This window comes from Zootoca vivipara, chromosome 7 (assembly GCF_963506605.1).
Source record: "Zootoca vivipara chromosome 7, rZooViv1.1, whole genome shotgun sequence".
Classification (NCBI taxonomy): Eukaryota; Metazoa; Chordata; class Lepidosauria; order Squamata; family Lacertidae; genus Zootoca; species Zootoca vivipara.
This window is the reverse complement of record NC_083282.1, coordinates 36,602,328-36,619,164: the sequence shown is the minus strand read 5'-3', so window position 1 is coordinate 36,619,164 and position 16,837 is coordinate 36,602,328. Positions and strand designations below refer to the sequence as shown.

The 16,837-nt window shown below is 42.5% G+C and overlaps 1 protein-coding gene across 3 annotated transcripts; it reads right to left on the bottom strand.

The window, feature by feature from the left end:
* Positions 1-96: 96 nt before the first annotated feature.
* Positions 97-14,320, bottom strand: LOC118088457 (cytochrome P450 2J2). Of its 3 annotated transcripts, none has more exons than XM_035122135.2 (10): positions 13,623-14,319; positions 11,953-12,247; positions 10,258-10,420; positions 7,821-7,970; positions 6,879-7,036; positions 6,153-6,329; positions 5,038-5,173; positions 3,473-3,660; positions 1,784-1,922; positions 97-836 (listed from the first exon to the last, which is right to left on the bottom strand). In XM_035122135.2, the coding sequence occupies exons 2-10, from the start codon at positions 12,145-12,147 to the stop codon at positions 661-663; spliced, it is 1,482 nt and encodes a 493-aa protein (XP_034978026.1). In that variant the 5' UTR covers positions 12,148-12,247; positions 13,623-14,319; the 3' UTR covers positions 97-660. The 3 variants fall into 3 exon arrangements, with proteins under 3 accessions (XP_034978026.1, XP_034978028.1, XP_034978025.1); XM_035122137.2 differs by lacking the exon at positions 13,623-14,319 and adding an exon at positions 11,160-11,706 and having other exon boundaries at positions 11,953-12,047; XM_035122134.2 differs by having other exon boundaries at positions 11,953-14,320.
* Positions 14,321-16,837: the final 2,517 nt, after the last annotated feature.

Sequence of the window (16,837 nt, the reverse complement as noted above, 5' to 3'; positions counted from 1 at the left end):
TTTGCTTCCCCCCTCTATGTCTTGTTCAGCTCTTTGATGGCTGAGAACAACCTTTAATACCCTAATCTGTTGAAGGATGTGATAGTGCTGGGTACCTTCACCTTCTTTGATGTTAGACATTGTTTGGAGAACATGAAGCATTGGGAGAGGTGGCTAATGCATCATCTGCACATAGTCAGTTGAGCAAGCCATGCAGGCTAAGAAGTTAGGTAAAGGTAAAGGGACCCCTGACCATTAGGTCCAGTCGTGACCGACTCTGGGGTTGCGCGCTCATCTCACATTATTGGCCGAGGGAGCCGGCGTATAGCTTCCAGGTCATGTGGCCAGCATGACAAAGCCGCTTCTGGCAAACCAGAGCAGCACATGGAAACGGTGTTTACCTTCCCGCTGTTTATCTACTTGCACTTTGACATGCTTTCGAACTGCTAGGTTGGCAGGAGCTGGGACCAAGCAACGGGAGCTCACCCCGTCACAGGGATGGTGTTGGGCAGTGGAAAAGCTCATTCATGGACTGATCCGACCGTGGGTTTGTGAAAACTGAGGCTATACATGGGGGAGTCGCTTTGCCACTTCTTGAGGGCCACCAAGTGGCATAGATCTCTTCCTGCACCATAAACTGCTACTTTTTAAAGAAATGGCAATGCCATAAAATAAGTTCCCTTAGCGAGAGAATGCACATATCCTGTATGGCACGGGAGACATCGTCAGACCCATCCTAAATTCACGGCTTAATGTCTCATTCTTTGGAGCCTGGAAAGTGAACTTCTGAATTAGGGCAGTGAAGAAAATGAAGAGCTCGGTCCTTGCCAACTGCTCTCCAAGACAAACTCGCTTTCCTAGAAGAGAAGGACACAAAGAATGCTTTAGTGGAGAGCTTTTGCTACAGTAACCTTTCCATTTGTAACTCGTTGTTGCTAAAGCAGTAGAGGCAGTGGCTTGTTTACAATGACCTTGGCAGACCAGGAAGCCAAATACTGTGGTACCTTGTCTGTTGAACTTAATCCATTCCAGGAGTCTCTTCGACTCCCGGAACAATTCAAAAATCAAGGTGGGGCTTTTGATTGGCTGGAGGAAGCTGCTGAAGCTGAGTCGAACGTTCATTTTCCAACAAAAGTTTGCAAACCGGAACACTTACTTCCGGGTTTTGGGTGTTTGGGAGCTGATTTGATCGGGAGCCAAGCAGTTCAACAACCAAGGTACCACTGTACCTGTGAAAGGGATTCTGTTGTTGCAAAATAAATGAAGAAGCTGGTCCTATCCATTTCCTACTCAAGGAAATGGGGATCACAGCTTTCTAGAATCTGGAATACATACATTTGAGGTACATAAATTTCTATCATATGAAGGGTTGGAGAGAAATATTTTAATTTGAATCTACCTCATTCACACTACCAAGTTGTGGGTTAAACCACAGAGCCTAGGGCTTGCCAATCAGAAGGTCGGTGGTTCGAATCCCTACGACGGGGTGAGCTCCCGTTGCTCAGTTCCAGCTCCTGCCAGCCTAGCAGTTCGAAAGCACATCAAGTGCAAGTAGATATAGTGGGAAGGTAAACGGCGTTTCCATGTGCTGCTCTGGTTCACCATAAGCGACTTAGTCATAGTCATTTTGTGACTGGTGCCCACATTGCTTTCTTATATGTCAAATGTGCCCACTGGCCCCAAAAGAGTTTGGTAACTTCTGCAATCTACAATATAGTTAGTCCTACACCAGGCTCTCAGCTACTAGGCCTCCACCATTTAGTAACTGTTGAAATTTTGATGACGAGTCCATCATCGTTTTTACCTGCGGAGAATGGCAAGAATGCTTCCTTTTTCTTGAACTGACCGTTCTCCAGGAAATGGCCAGGATTAAACTCATTGGGTGTTTCCCACTCATCCTTGTCAAAGAGCACAGAGGTCAAGCTGGCAAGCATTATGGTTCCCTGTCAAAGAAGCAGCTAGATTAAAAATGCCAATGAACTTTCTGTGATATATCTGTGTAAGCTTCACACTTTGTTCTCTGGTGCAGAAAAGATATGCTCTGAATGAGAGATTTGCTTTCCATTATTACCGCATTTTTCGCTCCTTAGGACACAACTGACCATAGGACGCACCTAGTTTTTTAGAGGAGGAAAACAAGAACATTTTTTTTGCTTTCTTGTAATGTTCTAGGCATAGCAGCCAACTCCTAGAGGCCTAGGTGCCTCCCCCCACATTAAATATTTGAGGAAGCTTCTTTTGCAAAGGGGGAAAGCTCAATTTTGTTGAGGATCAGCTCAAAGTTGTGCAGCTTTTTTTGCAAATGGGAAAAGCCCCATGGGGGGGGGGTCAGCTCACAGGGGGGGGGGTCAGCTCAGAGTTGTGCATCTTTTTTGCAAAGGGGGAAAGCTCCATTTTTGAGATCAGCTCAAAGTTGTTGAGTTTACCTTGCAAAGGGAAAAATCCTGTTTTTATGGGGTTCAACTCACAGTTCTACAGCTTCTCTAGGAAAGGAAAGGGACCCATTTCTACAGTTTCCAGACAGATAATCTAATCAGCCAGTCACATGTCGCTGGGGAAACAAGCAGCCTCTCTCTGCAGACAACAATTGAGGCCTGAGCAAGGGGCCTGGGTGGGGCGGGAAGGGAGCTAGCTCCCTTATCTCCCTCCCCAATCTCTTGCAATCAGCTGCTGAGCTCTTCCTTTCAACACTGTCTTCCCCTCTTGTTAGCCTTTAGCTCTTTCTTAAAAAACAAAACAAAAAACAAGCACGATCTGCCTTTCACCCCGGGCAATTCGGCTCCAGGGACCACACATTCGCTCCATAAGATGCACAGACATTTCCTCTTTCTTTTTAGGAGGAAAAAAGTGTGTCTTATGGAGAGAAAAATACAGTAAGTAATTTATCCAACTACATTCCACAAAAACACAGTTTCCAATATACATCTAAAAATACTGTATAGTCAATGTCTGCTGGACTACTAAGATTTATAGTTAGAAACACCAGATTTTAGCACATTTCAGGCTGACTAGCAATCCATTAAAACTAAGACGGTGATTTTTTATTTTTTGCAGTTTTGCAGAGGAGTTTCAACAAAACGAAAGCTTATCTAGGTCAAATCCCTCTATCCTTTTATGATCATGGTGTATCCCAAGAATACTCTCCCATCTGCCCCAGGGCTAGCATAAACAAGCCTAGAATTCCATAGCAGCAGAGGAGGGAAATGATGGGCAAAGCAGAACACCATAGTGGGAAGGGTCCAGATTTACAACTGACAGACCAGTTTTTCTCCCACCAATGGCAACCTAATGGTATGGTGCCACTCTGCAGGTAGACATGGGGGTGATGCAACCTGGGACACAACTCTCATCATCCCTGCCCATTAGCCATGCTGGTTGGAACTGATGACAGCACAATATCAGCTACCCCTCATTTAGAACTTTGGCTTCAAGTTCTTGCATCTTAATAGAAGAGTAAAGGCACATAAGAAAGCTGTATCTTCTTAGCATTTACCTTGGGCACATGAAACCCAGCCAGTGTAGTGTCCTTAGTTGTCATCCGGGGCACATTCAAAGGTATAATGTTGCTTATTCTTTGAACTTCATGAACAACTGCATTGGTATAGGGCATGCTGTCCCTGTCATCCATCGCTGGCTGGCGAGACTGGCCAATCACAGAATCTATTTCTGCTTGGACTCTTGCTACAAAGAAAAGAAGATTTGTCGTTAATACAAGAGCAGCAGAATTGCAGTGGAGACCCATCACATTGTCCCATCACTGGGTGCCCATTGTGTGGCGACAAGGGAAAGTTGCTTCTGTGCAATTGTGTCCCATTTGTGGAATCGCCTTTATTTGGGTTGCAGACAGCAGCTGCACTGGTAGAGTTTCAGCATTGCCTTGAGATTCATTTTCTCACCCAGACCTAATTTTATTTCCCAAGTGCTTCATGTAGTGAAATCTCCCACATATCAAACATAGAAATACCGGTATATGCATATAGTATGATGATTCAAACATGGTTCTACAACCTTTCCCCCCCCTTTCAGTTTGTGACATGTTGTTGTTGTTTAGTCGTGTCCAACTGTTTGTGACCCCATGGACCAGAGCACGCCAGGCATTCCTGTCTTCAGTTTGTGACATACTGTACAATAATTTTAAAACTGGAACTTTATACTCTTCCTGTTGCTTTCTCACCATGCATAATTTCAGCTTTCAGCCATGTATGGTTAATTGAATTGGTAAATGTTGAAATAAAAACTGGCTTTTCAATATTTTTATCATTTTAATAACTGTTATTCTCCCCCAAAGGATAAATATAATTCCTGCCACTCTGTAACAAGTAATTGACTTTCTTTAAATATAAATACATTATTTCTTTTTTCCTTTTCCTTTTTACAAATCTTTTAGTTTCTCTGTTACTGCACTTCATTGATAGTCATGAGGTAAAGGTGAAGGTACCCCTGACCGTTAGGTCCAGTTGCAGACGACTCTGGGGTTGCGGCGCTCATCTCACTTTACTGGCCGAGGGAGCTGACGTTTGTCCGCAGCAGACAGCTTCCGGGTCATGTGGCCAGCATGACTAAGCCGCTTCTGGCGAACCAGAGCATAAACCTCTCTTAATTTATTCGTTAATTCCCCCCCCCCCCAATATGTATTCCAGCAATTTCTGTTTATGCTTTATTTAGCATATAACTTATCTATCTTTTTTACACATCTGATGGGTAGGCTTTTTTTCTTAAAAAATGTTTAGATGTACTCTCATTTTGACTCAAGAAAATCACAATTTTATAGGCCGCCATCGGTGGAAGCAATGGAACTGACGATTCACCGTGCTATTCAATGGAACTGATGATGGAACTGATGGTTCACTATGTGGGAGAAGAAACTTAAACTTTTATTTTTTTACTTTCTTCTCCCATTAGATTCACAAAATCTTTAGGGGTATCCGTACCCCCAGAAAAAAATCACTGGGTATAGACATATCTGAGTTTGTTAATTACATTGGGTTTCCTGTGGGTAGGACTTAACTGAATACAACCCAAAGTAATGAAAGGGAAATAAGCCAACTACAGTTTTACCCTGAATTTCTGGATATATTGCCATGTACAGCAAAGCCCAGCGCAGGGTTGTAGAAGTTGTTTCTGTTCCAGCAAAAAACAGATCCAGTGTAGAATGTAGGAGGTTTTCTTCATGGAAACTGGGAGCAGCATCCCCCTTGAAGCAAAGAAAATGCACCAGGGAGTTAACCTGTCATTTAAAGCATCACCACCCCAGTTTCAGTACCACCTGTCAAGTGATCACCATAGAATTCCTCAGCTCTATTCCTGAAGTTGCAGCCCAATCGCTTTCTAAATCCGGACCGCGGATGGTTCAGTAATCAGTGTGTTTTTACATGAGTAGAATGTGTCCTTTTATTTAAAATGCCTCTCTGGGTTATTTGTGGGGCCTGCATGGTGTTTTTACATGAGTAGAATGTGTACTTTTATTTAAAAAGCATATCTGGGTTATTTGTGGGGCATAGGAATTAGTTCAATTTTTTCCCCTAAAATATAGTCCGGCCCCCCACGGCTGAAAAAGTTTGCTGACCCCTGCTGAAGAGTATCCAGAACCCAGAAGATTATTGAAGCTAGGATAAAGTATGGGTTTGGTCTTGTCAAAGTTCTGGTCTGGACTACAGAGTTTATTCAGACAGACAACTGAGAAAATGCCATCTCATGATATGCCTCTACAACAGGCACCCCCCAAACTTCGGCCCTCCAGATGTTTTGGACTACAATTCCCATCTTCCCCAACCACTGGACCTGTTAGCTAGGGATCATGGGAGTTGTAGGCCAAAACATCTGGAGGGCCGCAGTTTGGGGATGCCTGCTCTACAACAATGCTTTGGGTCATGTTGACTGTCTGCTTTGACAAATCACAGACAAGTGGTGAAATTTAGTGGGGAAATGATTTATGTATGCACTTGCGCGCGTGCACCCCCTCCCCACATATACTTCACCTGTTTGTCAAATGAAACATAGAGTCAGCAGAAATAATATGAAATAATAATAATATGGGCAGCCGCTAAAGGCTACCTACACAAACCACTTAGCTAGTTCTGGCCTTTTAGATTGTACCTCTGCCTTCTTCTAGTATCATTATTCTTTTTAAAAAGAAAAACAACCATATACTTGTTTTCCTTTACGTCTCTTACCTTGGCCATTTCATTTAGGTACGCATCAATGAAGTCTCTGGGTTCAGATGGATTCCAGTCTTCTTTGTGTTTTTCAATGATTTCTCTCACAAAGGATCTCAGCTGCTTCCAGTTATTAAAAATAGTCTGATGGGACCCTGGCAGGTGCTTCATGAGAGTGGGAAAGAGATCGTACAGCTGAGGAAACAAACACTAACATCACATATATGTATGGAAAGCCCTCTTATTAAATAACAACAATAAATGATTAATAAACCTAGTTTTGTGTACCATCTACGTAGTATTATTTCTCTAAATATTCAGGAACAATGCTTGAATGTCCCCTACAAGGAATAAAAAACCAATTCCCTCCCTGCGGAAAGCTAGCAGAGAAGGTTTTAGCCTTCTCATAGTGTGTGCTACTTTTTCCTATGCAGAGATTTTTATTCAGTTACACATGTGATTTCCAATTCAATAGTCTAAATTGTGTTGTAGCACATGGTTCTTATTTTTCATGAATGCTTTATAATACTGAAGGTATCCCAACCAAGAGACAATGCTAAGTCGAGGCAAGATGGCAAAGGGATATGAATAGGAAGAGATGTTTCGATGACTAGAATGTGGAAAAAAGAAATTGTAACATGAACACCCACAGCACGTGAATAAACATTCAACCAGCATGTGGGAGTCTGTCTGGGCCAGAGTGTTTCTGTTTTCATTACCCACAAGATCTGACAGAAGACCTACCTGACCCCGACTTCCTTGAAGGTGCGTCGTCTCATCAAGCAATTTCAATAACTTCTGGAAATGATTGTCATGGTATTCAAAGCGGTTCCCAAAAGTGACAGAACAAATGATATTTGAAACAGCATTATTAATCTGAAAGTGAGGGTCAAATGGCTGCCCTGGAGGGAGAAAAAGATGGTAGAAGAGAAATAAGAGTGCTTATGGCTTCCAAATAACAAGAGCAGATGGTGGGGAGGGTGGCTGGGTATAGCTAGGGTAGGATTTTTGAACAGAGGAGACCATTCAGTACAAAAGTTAAATCCAGTAATTTAAGGACTCTGTGGGATAGAGTTATGTATAAGACATTAGGCACATTGTGCTTTCAAGTGAGCACAAATGCCTTCTTTACATTTCTTAATAGGCAGGGATTATTCCACAACAGGAGGACATAGCTAATATTCTACAGGTGGAAGGTATCTTAAACATGAAGGTGCAGTGTTGGAGTTTTATACGACTTTCTAGACACTCATCTGTGAGATCATCAGTCAAGATTTGGCCAAGGCAGGAGGTTAGGAAGGGGCATTTCGGTAGAAGTGGCTAACTAGTATGGCCTGGACCATCTTAATCAGAGGCAGAAAAGAGATGCACAATAGAACAAAACAGCACACCCACTGCCACACCTGCAGATGTAAAGGAGAAGCAGAGCTATGTGTCTTCAGCATATTGCTGACAATGTACTCCAAAGCTCAGGGTGACCCCACTCAGTAATTTCATGTAGATGCTAAACATCATGGGGGAATAAAACTGAACCAGATGGGGCTGAACAGCACTCCCTAATAATCATCCTCTGGAAATGACCATACAGGTAGGAGCAAAACCACTGCAAAGCAGTCCCCCCCCCCCGAATTCAGACAGCTTTAATATCGCAGATGATGCCACTGGTTTATGGGCTCTGGTCCTCACCATTCTCAGCTTCAATTGCATCTGTTAGGTATCGGCTCTCCTCCTGTATTCGTTCTTCTAAAGACCTTTTGCCCAAACCAAAGTTTCTGAGAGTTGATAAGGCAAACCGTCTTTGTTGTTTCCAACCAAGGCCATTAGAGAATATCAATCCTGAATAGGAAGAATTATAGCAAAAAATGACTTTAAAAAATAGCAAATAGCAAGTTAGGAGAGCTAACAGACCTTCTAATTATAAAAGAGAACTCCTCTCTCCCCTAAGGTATCTGGCTTGCCTGCTTATATCATACTGAAGAGACTGCAAAGTTGTCTTTGCGCATCTGCTGCAGCTGTTTCATTGTTGCTTTTCATTTGCTTTAGTGTTCGTATAGTATTTTAATACTAAGTTTATTTCACCCTGCGAAAGGTTTTGGGAACACTGATAGAGAAAAAGCACAGCATATTCCCCCCCCCCAAAAAAAAGAAAAAAGGGGGGAAGAATGAGAACATGTAAAAAACCCCAACATATTTCATCTGTAGGGCTCTTCTGCTATTTGAATACATGGAACATCCATGGACCTGGACATCTCAAAGGACACTGCTTCCATTCCCACTGCCCTCTCCATCCTTTATAGTCAAAGCCACGGGGAATGCTTAACTCAGCAGCTTTAATGAGGCATTAGGTGCCCCAGCACTCTTTCCATGCCCCAGTCCATGCCAGCGACCCCACTCATGACCACATATGCAAGTAGTTAAGTGCAGTTGTAGGGGTAAGCCATGAGAAGAGAAGGTTAAGGGATGATATGATAGCCATGTTCAAATATATAAAAGGATGTCATATAGAGGAGGGTGAAAGGTTGTTTTCTGCTGCTCCAGAGAAGCGGACATGGAGCAATGGATTCAAACTACAAGAAAGAAGCTTCCACCTAAACATTAGGAAGAACTTCCTGATAGTAAGAGCTGTTCAGCAGTGGAATTTGCTGCCAAGAAGTGTGGTGGAGTCTCCTTCTTTGGAGGTCTTTAAGCGGAGGCTTGACAGCCATATGTCAAGAATGCTTTGATGGTGTTTTCTGCTTGGCAGGGGGTTGGACTGGATGGCCCTTGTGGTCTCTTCCAACTCTATGATTCTATGATTGCTTCTCTCTCAGTCAGACTCAGCAGCATGACCCCCTTAGCTGATACCTGCTCTTCTAAGGAAATGTTGAACTGTTGAAATGTTGATCTTGTGGTTGGAGATTTCCTGGTAGTGTTGATGCATTTCATGGAAGTTTAAAGGTCAGACTTTGTGGTTGGAGAGTTCCTGGCATTGTCAAAAAGGCAGTGCCTAGGAGGGAGGGGGTAGTGGCAGAGAGTGACCACAGGACCTACTGAGAGCTGCTTTTGGAGAAACTAAACCCTTCAAGTCTACTTGAAGACTAAACTGTGTTGGAGGGCAAATGGAGACTGTTGTAGGCTGTCTGTGTCATTTGAAGCCCTGATCATGCAGTGATATAAAATGCAGAGGGAATATACATGACTACAACTGACTTTCTGTCACAGAAGTTTGGTCTCCATGGAGGGCCAGTGGGTTTGGGCAGGCTGGCGGGACACAGGAGGTGGAGATAGTATGCTTATTCCCCAACTGCACTTTCTCCTTTATCTCAGGAGGGGCATGATGCCTGATGAGGGTCTAAGTACAACCCCAGAGCAGGTATGAGGTTGAACTGCTGAATCCGACATTCTGATGTCTTTGTCACAAATTCACAGCAGTTGGGCTAAATAAGTAGGCATGTACCATGGTCATCTAAAATCCACTGATTGCCTGATCAACCATTCTGCTAAGGAAGTAACTTAGTAAAGGAACTGGTTTTCAGCTCCTTTCAGGCCACCAGCATGCCACAAACTTAGGGAGAATGTAGAATAGCAGGGGGGGGGGAAGGTTATGTGGATCCATTTACAAGGCTCCCAATACAAATTTCAAATATATTATTCTTTATTAGATTGCTTTGTAATGCAATGCTACCTAACTCTCACTTCTTTAAAGAATAAATGAACTGAAATGAAGCTATCCACTAAAAAAAAAGACACAAAAAGTCATTTGTTAAGGGAAGTATGCATGGAAATGCAAATGTTATTAAAACAATATACAATATTCAAAAAAGCATTATGGCAGAGAAAACTGCAAAAATCTGGACTTGCCACCCAATGCATAGTAAGCTCAGTCAATCTCAACAGTTGAGAGGGTATGCTTCTCTGGCACACATTAATGCTACTGCTCAACAGTTGAGAGGGTATGCTTCTCTGGCACACATTAATGCTACTGCTTTCATTTGGTGCAATGAAACAGGAAATACAAAAAAAAAATCTAATCCTCAGTTGTGAAAATATAATGTTACTAAACATTCTAAGGGCTTGTGCAATTAGGGCAGACTTAAAAAGGTTCTATGAGTTTAAACAGTTGACCATATTGAATGAAACTCACCAAGCCCCTTAAAGATTTCATCATCAAAAGGAACATTTGGACGATCGACAAAGTTTTCACCCTGATGGACAAGGACCTCCTTCACCAGGTGCAATCCATTCACAACTACAAACCACACATTTCCAAACTGAAGGCTCATGACATTGCCATATTTTTCTGAAAGCTGAATGGAGAGGGGGGGGAGAAAGTTAGAAAGTGTATGTAATCCTTGATATAGTAGTACCTTGGTTCTCATACGGAATCCTTTCCGGAAGTCTGTTCGACTTCTGAAAACGTTAAAAAAAACAAGGTGCAGCTTCTGATTGGCTGCAGGAGCTTCCTGCACTCATTCGGAAGCTGCAGAAGCCACATCAGACATTCAGGTTCCAAAGAACGTTCACAAACCAGATCACTCAATTCCAGGTTTGCAGCGTTTGGGAGCCAAAACATTTGAGTCACAAGGCGTTCAACAACCAAGCTACGACTGTATTAATCTGTCTGCTTGATGCTTATTGAATGCCTGTATGGAAGGAGGAAACTTTGACCGCCATCAAATTCATCGGAAATAGCAGGGATGCCTACAGGATTTCCTGGGCTGGGGTGCCCTCCTGAAATCTGGGCTCTTTATGGTAGTCTAGCCTACCATACAGAGTTGTTGCAAAGATAAAAGACAGAACAGAAGGGTAATGTGCAAAACCTTGAGCTCCCATGTGAAAAATCAAGAAACAAATATGTAACATGTGTGTGTGTGTGTATACAAGATAAAAATATGTGTCAATTACAGATCATGTTTTTTTTATTAAAAAAAAGCTGGAAAAGCAGCCGCCTTGCTTTAACTGCAATATTTTATAATCCTGCTATTTATAGCAAAATACAGAACCAAACCAAAACAGTTTGCCAACCCAACTCTCAACCTAGCTCACCTCACAGAGCTGATCCGAGGCACTGGAGCATTAAAGGCCCAGTTTCTAATTGAAACTAAGCACACCTCTGGCATTCTGATCTAAGAACCATAGCACTGGAAACAAAATAATAACAATAAATAACAAAATAAAATAACAAAATAGCACTGGAAAGTTAGCTTCTTAAAGCACAGGTTTGTTATCTCTGATTCTTAAAGCACAGGTTTGTTATCTCTGATTCTATCTTCTTTTTTAAAACAAAAATAAAGTATTATTTTTCTTAATTTTGACCAGAAATCTGGAAATGAGTTTGTGGCAAGGGCAAGGGATACCCCCCTCACACACATACAGTCCCCTGCACATACACAATGCAGCTACAAAGCTGCATCTGATCATTCTGTATATTTGTGACTAAGGTGAAATTGGAGAAAAGCAAACTTTCCGCTGGATTGAGGAGCTGAGAGATATCCAGCTGGTCGCTATGCTGCCCAAGCAGAGATTTGGCTCATAGCTGTGGACTTCCTTCTTGGCCAGAGAGGAAAAAGGCAGAGGGTGTGAAAGGAACCTGCTAACAAAATAGAAGCATACATCAACTGACTTACTTTAGAAACAATATACCTCTGGATACCAGGTGCTTCTAACAAACAACAGAAAATGCCCCATTTGTGGTCTTCTCCAAGACATCTCGATGCCGACTCTCAGAATCAGGATGCCAGACCAGGGGGCATCTCAGCCTGCCCCCTTCTACTGCAATTTTGTATTTATTTCATGCCAGCTGAGTGTTCATCAAACTGATCATTTCCTTCATCCTTACCTTTTGTACTGAAAGATGAGTCTTCTTCAAATCCAAACTGAGCACATTGCCCAGAAAGGGAAGAGCTATGGGCCCTGGGGGGAAATCCTTTGGGCGAGTCTTGTAACCAGCAAGAAGTAGAAATGTAGCCAGAAACACCAGAACGACCTGCAGGGACAAGGCCTCCCAGAGGACAAGGAGAAACTGGAGCAGCATTTTCAAACCTTTCCTATGTCAGAACAGACTGCTGTGTGTCGAGGGAAACTTGATTCTGATCCAGCTAGAGCAGCCACACCTGCCCTCTCGGTTGATGTTCCTGTAAGAAACGAGGGCAAAGTTCACATACATATATTGTTTTACATCACGCACATAAAGAGGAAGAACCAAGATTGGTTGAGTAATTCTTCCTACAGTGAAGGGGGTGGAGAGGGATTTGCTTTCTTATATAGAATCTTTCATTTGTGTTTTCATTTGTTTGAAAACTTTCCATCCCAACATTTATAAGAATTCTCTTCAAATGCAAATCAAAGCGCTCAGAATTATTACTATTTTAAATAACACTAGACATGAGATTAGTTCAGGCCAAACATTCATCTGGTTCAATACTCTAAGAACTTCAGGCACAATGTCCCCAAGAAACATCTGCGTTAATTTTTTTTTTCAATCAGGCTTTTTAAAGCTGCACACAACAGAGCGGATGGAAAGGAGACTCATCTCTGCTGAGCTGGATCCTTTTCTGCCCCTGCCCCTGTGAAAATGAGCAATACCTGCTAATTCAGCCTCAAATATTTTTAGACCATGGGATGTTGTAGTCCTGCAGAAACTAGAGACCCAAGGTTGGAGAACTCTGCACTAAAATGACAATAGCAGGCCAAGAAAGAAAAAAACCTTTCCAAATCTCTGCCTTACTCGTTAAGATATTTCATATTTACAATTACAAACTATTTCTACCTAAATCTCCCAGAAAACTTTCATTCCTCCTGAATGACAAGCTGGTAGTTCCAGTAAATGGTTAATCTTACATTGTTTTTGTTCTATTTAAAATGGTGGACTGGAGCCTGACTCTGGCAAATTCACTATTCATGATTAGGAATGAAAGGTAGCTACAAATAATCGGTTGGTTGCTACTAGTTGTCTGATATAAGATGTTGCAGTAAACTGTCAAAAGGATACCCTCTTGTGGTTTTAACTTGTAACTGCAGACCAACCATCAAGTTGACGCATCTATTTTCTAACGGCTGATTCAGTTTTCACACTGTTACCCACTATGTTAATAACAGTGCTTTCAGAAAAGAATAAAATGTATGGAAAATTCATCGGCCACATTCAAGAGTTGTATGTGAAATTTTGATTTTACTATATTTATTGGCACATTTAAACTCTGCGTCGGGACGGGGGCCAACAGAGAACAAAGTGCATGAATGATTCATTCCGATGTGTTGGTGCATTTAACATATGAAACTCTTTGCCAGTTCATTACAGAACAAAATGTTTCTTGCAAAATATTCTAATTATAGAAACAAAGGCAGGGCATTCCATTAGCCTCTGATCTTGAGTTGGGATCACCCACATTCCTACAAGCAAACCAATGCCTTTTCTTCACCACAGCCAAGGCCAACACCTGTCGACAACCAGGTCAGGCTCCCAGGAGCCCATCACTTTGGACCCAGTCCTAAAGCAATAGCACCTACCAGCCCTCCTCCTCCTGGAGAAGACAGGTTAGAGTAAAGACTTGGGGTGCAGGCTCTTCTGAGGAGAGCCCAGTGTCTTGGAGACGGGACCGCCAACTCTGAGCTTCCTTTTAAGAAAGAAAAAGTAAGCCACTGGGATCCCTCTCCTGAGAGGAGAGAGAGAAAAACAAGCGAAGCCTCCCCTGTTTCCAGCCAATGAGCAAAACTGCAATGTTTGGATACCAGCTAGCAACAGCTGATACGAACACCCCAGGGTCCTAAACAGATGCTGATTCAAGTTTTCTATCCTGCCTGTGACTTGCTGTTCATTTTGCATAGCAGCTAGGATGAGTCTGAGACAGGTACTCCTCCCTGGAAGCCAGTGCTTTTTTCGGGGAGGGTGCAGGGGTATGCATACCCCTAAAACTTTGTGAATCTTTGTACTTTTGTCCATTTAATGTATTTATTTCCCCTGATTTGAACTATAAAATGGTAGTTTTGGGGATATCTGAAGATTTGTAAGATGAAATTGCTACCTATTCAGGTTGAGCAATATAATATTTTAGGTAATGATATAACAAGGATAGGAAACGAAGTGAAATGTAAAGATGTAAAGTTTAATTTTGTAAACCATCAGATGGGAGGGAGGGAAGTTGTTAGGCTCAGTTGAGCCAAGAGATAAAATAAGAAGGTATGATGTTACATAATGTGGTGGGTTTTGTGTGTGTGTGTGTGTGTGTGTGTGTGTGTGAGAGAGAGAGAGAGAGAGAGAGAGAGAGAGAGAGAGAGAGAGAGAGAGAGAGAGTTTCTTGAGTCAAATTGAGAGTATCTCTAAACAATTTTTTAGGGGGAAAAGCACTACTGGAAGCTATTTTGTGCAAATATTGTGCTGGAGGATAGGATAGGCTAAAGTCCAGGAATTCATTTAGAATTCAGTGCACAGTTAACTTACATAGGTTAAGCTAAGAGGTTAAGCTTTTTATGTTCAATGGGCATAAAGGTAAAGGTAAAGGTCCCCTGGCAGTTAAGTCCAGTCACAGACAACTCTGGGGTTGTGGCGCTCATCTTGCTTTACAGGACGAGGGAGCCGCTCTTTGTCCGCAGACAGTTTTTCCGGGTCATGTGGCCAGCATGACTAAGCCGCTTCTGCTGCAACTGAACACCCAAACTAGAGCAGCGCACGGAAACGCCGTTTACCTTCCCGCCGGAGCGGTCCCTATTTATCTACTTGCACTTTGATGTGCTTTCAAACTGCTAGGTTGGCAGGAGTTGGGACCGAGCAACGGGAGCTCACCCCGTCGTGGGGATTCAAACTGCTGACCTTCCAATAAATCAAATTGGGTATGGGATTGCAATAATCAAACTAGATCAAGAATAGTTGAAGAATTTAAAGGCAACAAATTCCAATGTATTCAATGAAGCTTGCATATGGGTAACATATATAGGGTTGCAGTCTCAATCTTAATGGAGGAGGTATATTATTTATATTTGTATCCCACCTTCCCCCCCCCCCATGGGACTTAAAGAAGCTAATTGATGAAAACAAGAATCACTAAAAACATAGAAAAAATGATCATTAAAATCAATTATACATTAATAGAATTAAAATGATATATAAAATCTGTATAAAATCTACTAAAAATTATAGTAAGAAACAGCAGGGTACCAGTCTTTTCATTAAAAGTAGTCAAATTCCCCAAAGTTTGTTGGAACAGGAAGGTCTTCACCTGCAGTTGAAGGACAACAAGGAGGGAGCCAGCTTAGCTTCTTCAGGGAGGGAGTTCCAAACTCTGGGAGCAGCTACCGAGAAGGCCCTCTCTTGCGTCCCCACCAACTGTGCCTGTGAGGGTAGCAGGACCGAGAAAGGGGCTTTCTCTGAAGACCACAAAGCCTGGGACAGGCTCTTACAATAGAATACAGTTTTTCAGATAGCTTGGTCCTAAGGCGCATAGGCCATTATGGGTCACTGTTTTGGCTATGTGCAGCTGCTGTTGTATTTAGATACGCTCCAGGTTTGTTATCATTGTTTTATTTTTCTTGCTGGAATTTATATAGCGCCCAAGTCTATATTTACATAGGACTGAGGGGGAGATGGCAATTCTGAAAGCTCCAATGAGTTCAACAGCAATTGGGTATGCTTAGCCTAGAAAAGAGGAGACCAAGAGGAGATAAGATAGCCATCCTCAAATATCTCAACAGCTGTCAGATGAATGATGGAACAAGCGTGTTTCCTCCTGCTCTGGAGGGTAACAAATGACAAGGAAGGAGATTCTGACAAAACTTCAGAAAGAACTTTCTGACAGTAAGAGGTGTTCAACAGCGGAACGGACACCCTTGGGAGGTTGTGGGCTCTCCTTCCTTGGAGGTTTTTAAGAAGAGGTTGGCTGGCCATCAGTCATGGATACTTTAGTTGAGATTCCTGCATTGCAGGGAGTTGAACTAGATGACGATTGGGGTCCCTTCCAACTCTATGATTCTTTGGCTCCAAGTGTGTAGGGGATAGCAATTAAGTTGCCTCTTGAGTTACTGTTGACAAAATATAAAGGCAACTACTGAAATACAGAGGTTTGTGAGGTTTATTTTTAAAACAACAGGGGATTGCCATAAATGATGTAAACAATTAGTTCAAAGGGATGAGGTCAAGAGGGAGTGGTGTGGCTAGATGAAACGAAGGGGCCAAAAGGTCCACAGATATCCTGTGTCATGGGACAACAGAAACCAGGAGGAGATGCAGATTTAGGAGAGCATGAACTGTTTGGAGGCAGTGGGCATGCAGCCTCGAGGGCACTGCAGGGGACGTTGCAACTATGATTTGGAATGGAGCGCGAGAGGCAGGGGGTGCCAAACATTGGCATCATGCAGGGTGCCAAGGTCTGCCACTGGCCTGACCGCAACATGGGCAAATCTTGTCTGCTCAGGTCTGAGAAAGCAGCAATATCTAAAGCAACACGATGGCCAAAAACAATTACAATGTGAAACTTTATGCAATAATTCAAAACATAAAGATTAACAAATTAAAGTCTCTGAAAGTCTGAGAGTACTGAATGAATCACGGTGCCAGACTTTACCCGGCGGAGAACAAGCTGTGAAGCTTTGTAATCGGCAATGTCCAATTCTTATGTCCAACTCTGAACTCTGCTGAACAGTGTTTCCAGATAGCAACTACTGTTTCATTTAATTTTTCATCAGCCAATTGTAAAGATTTTTTTTCATAAACTGAAAATAAAATGTTTAAA

What these genes read in the sequence shown, in the direction of transcription:
- LOC118088457 (XM_035122134.2), bottom strand. Translation starts at nt 12,147, where the DNA reads ATGCTGCTCCAGTTTCTCCTTGTCCTCTGGGAGGCCTTGTCCCTGCAG. An exon ending in TTCAAGGAAGTCGGGGTCAG is followed by an intron (nt 6,330 to 6,878) that starts GTAGGTCTTCTG and finishes TTGTTTCCTCAG; the next exon opens with CTGTACGATCTCTTTCCCAC. An exon ending in AATATATCCAGAAATTCAGG is followed by an intron (nt 3,661 to 5,037) that starts GTAAAACTGTAG and finishes TTTTCTTTGTAG; the next exon opens with CAAGAGTCCAAGCAGAAATA.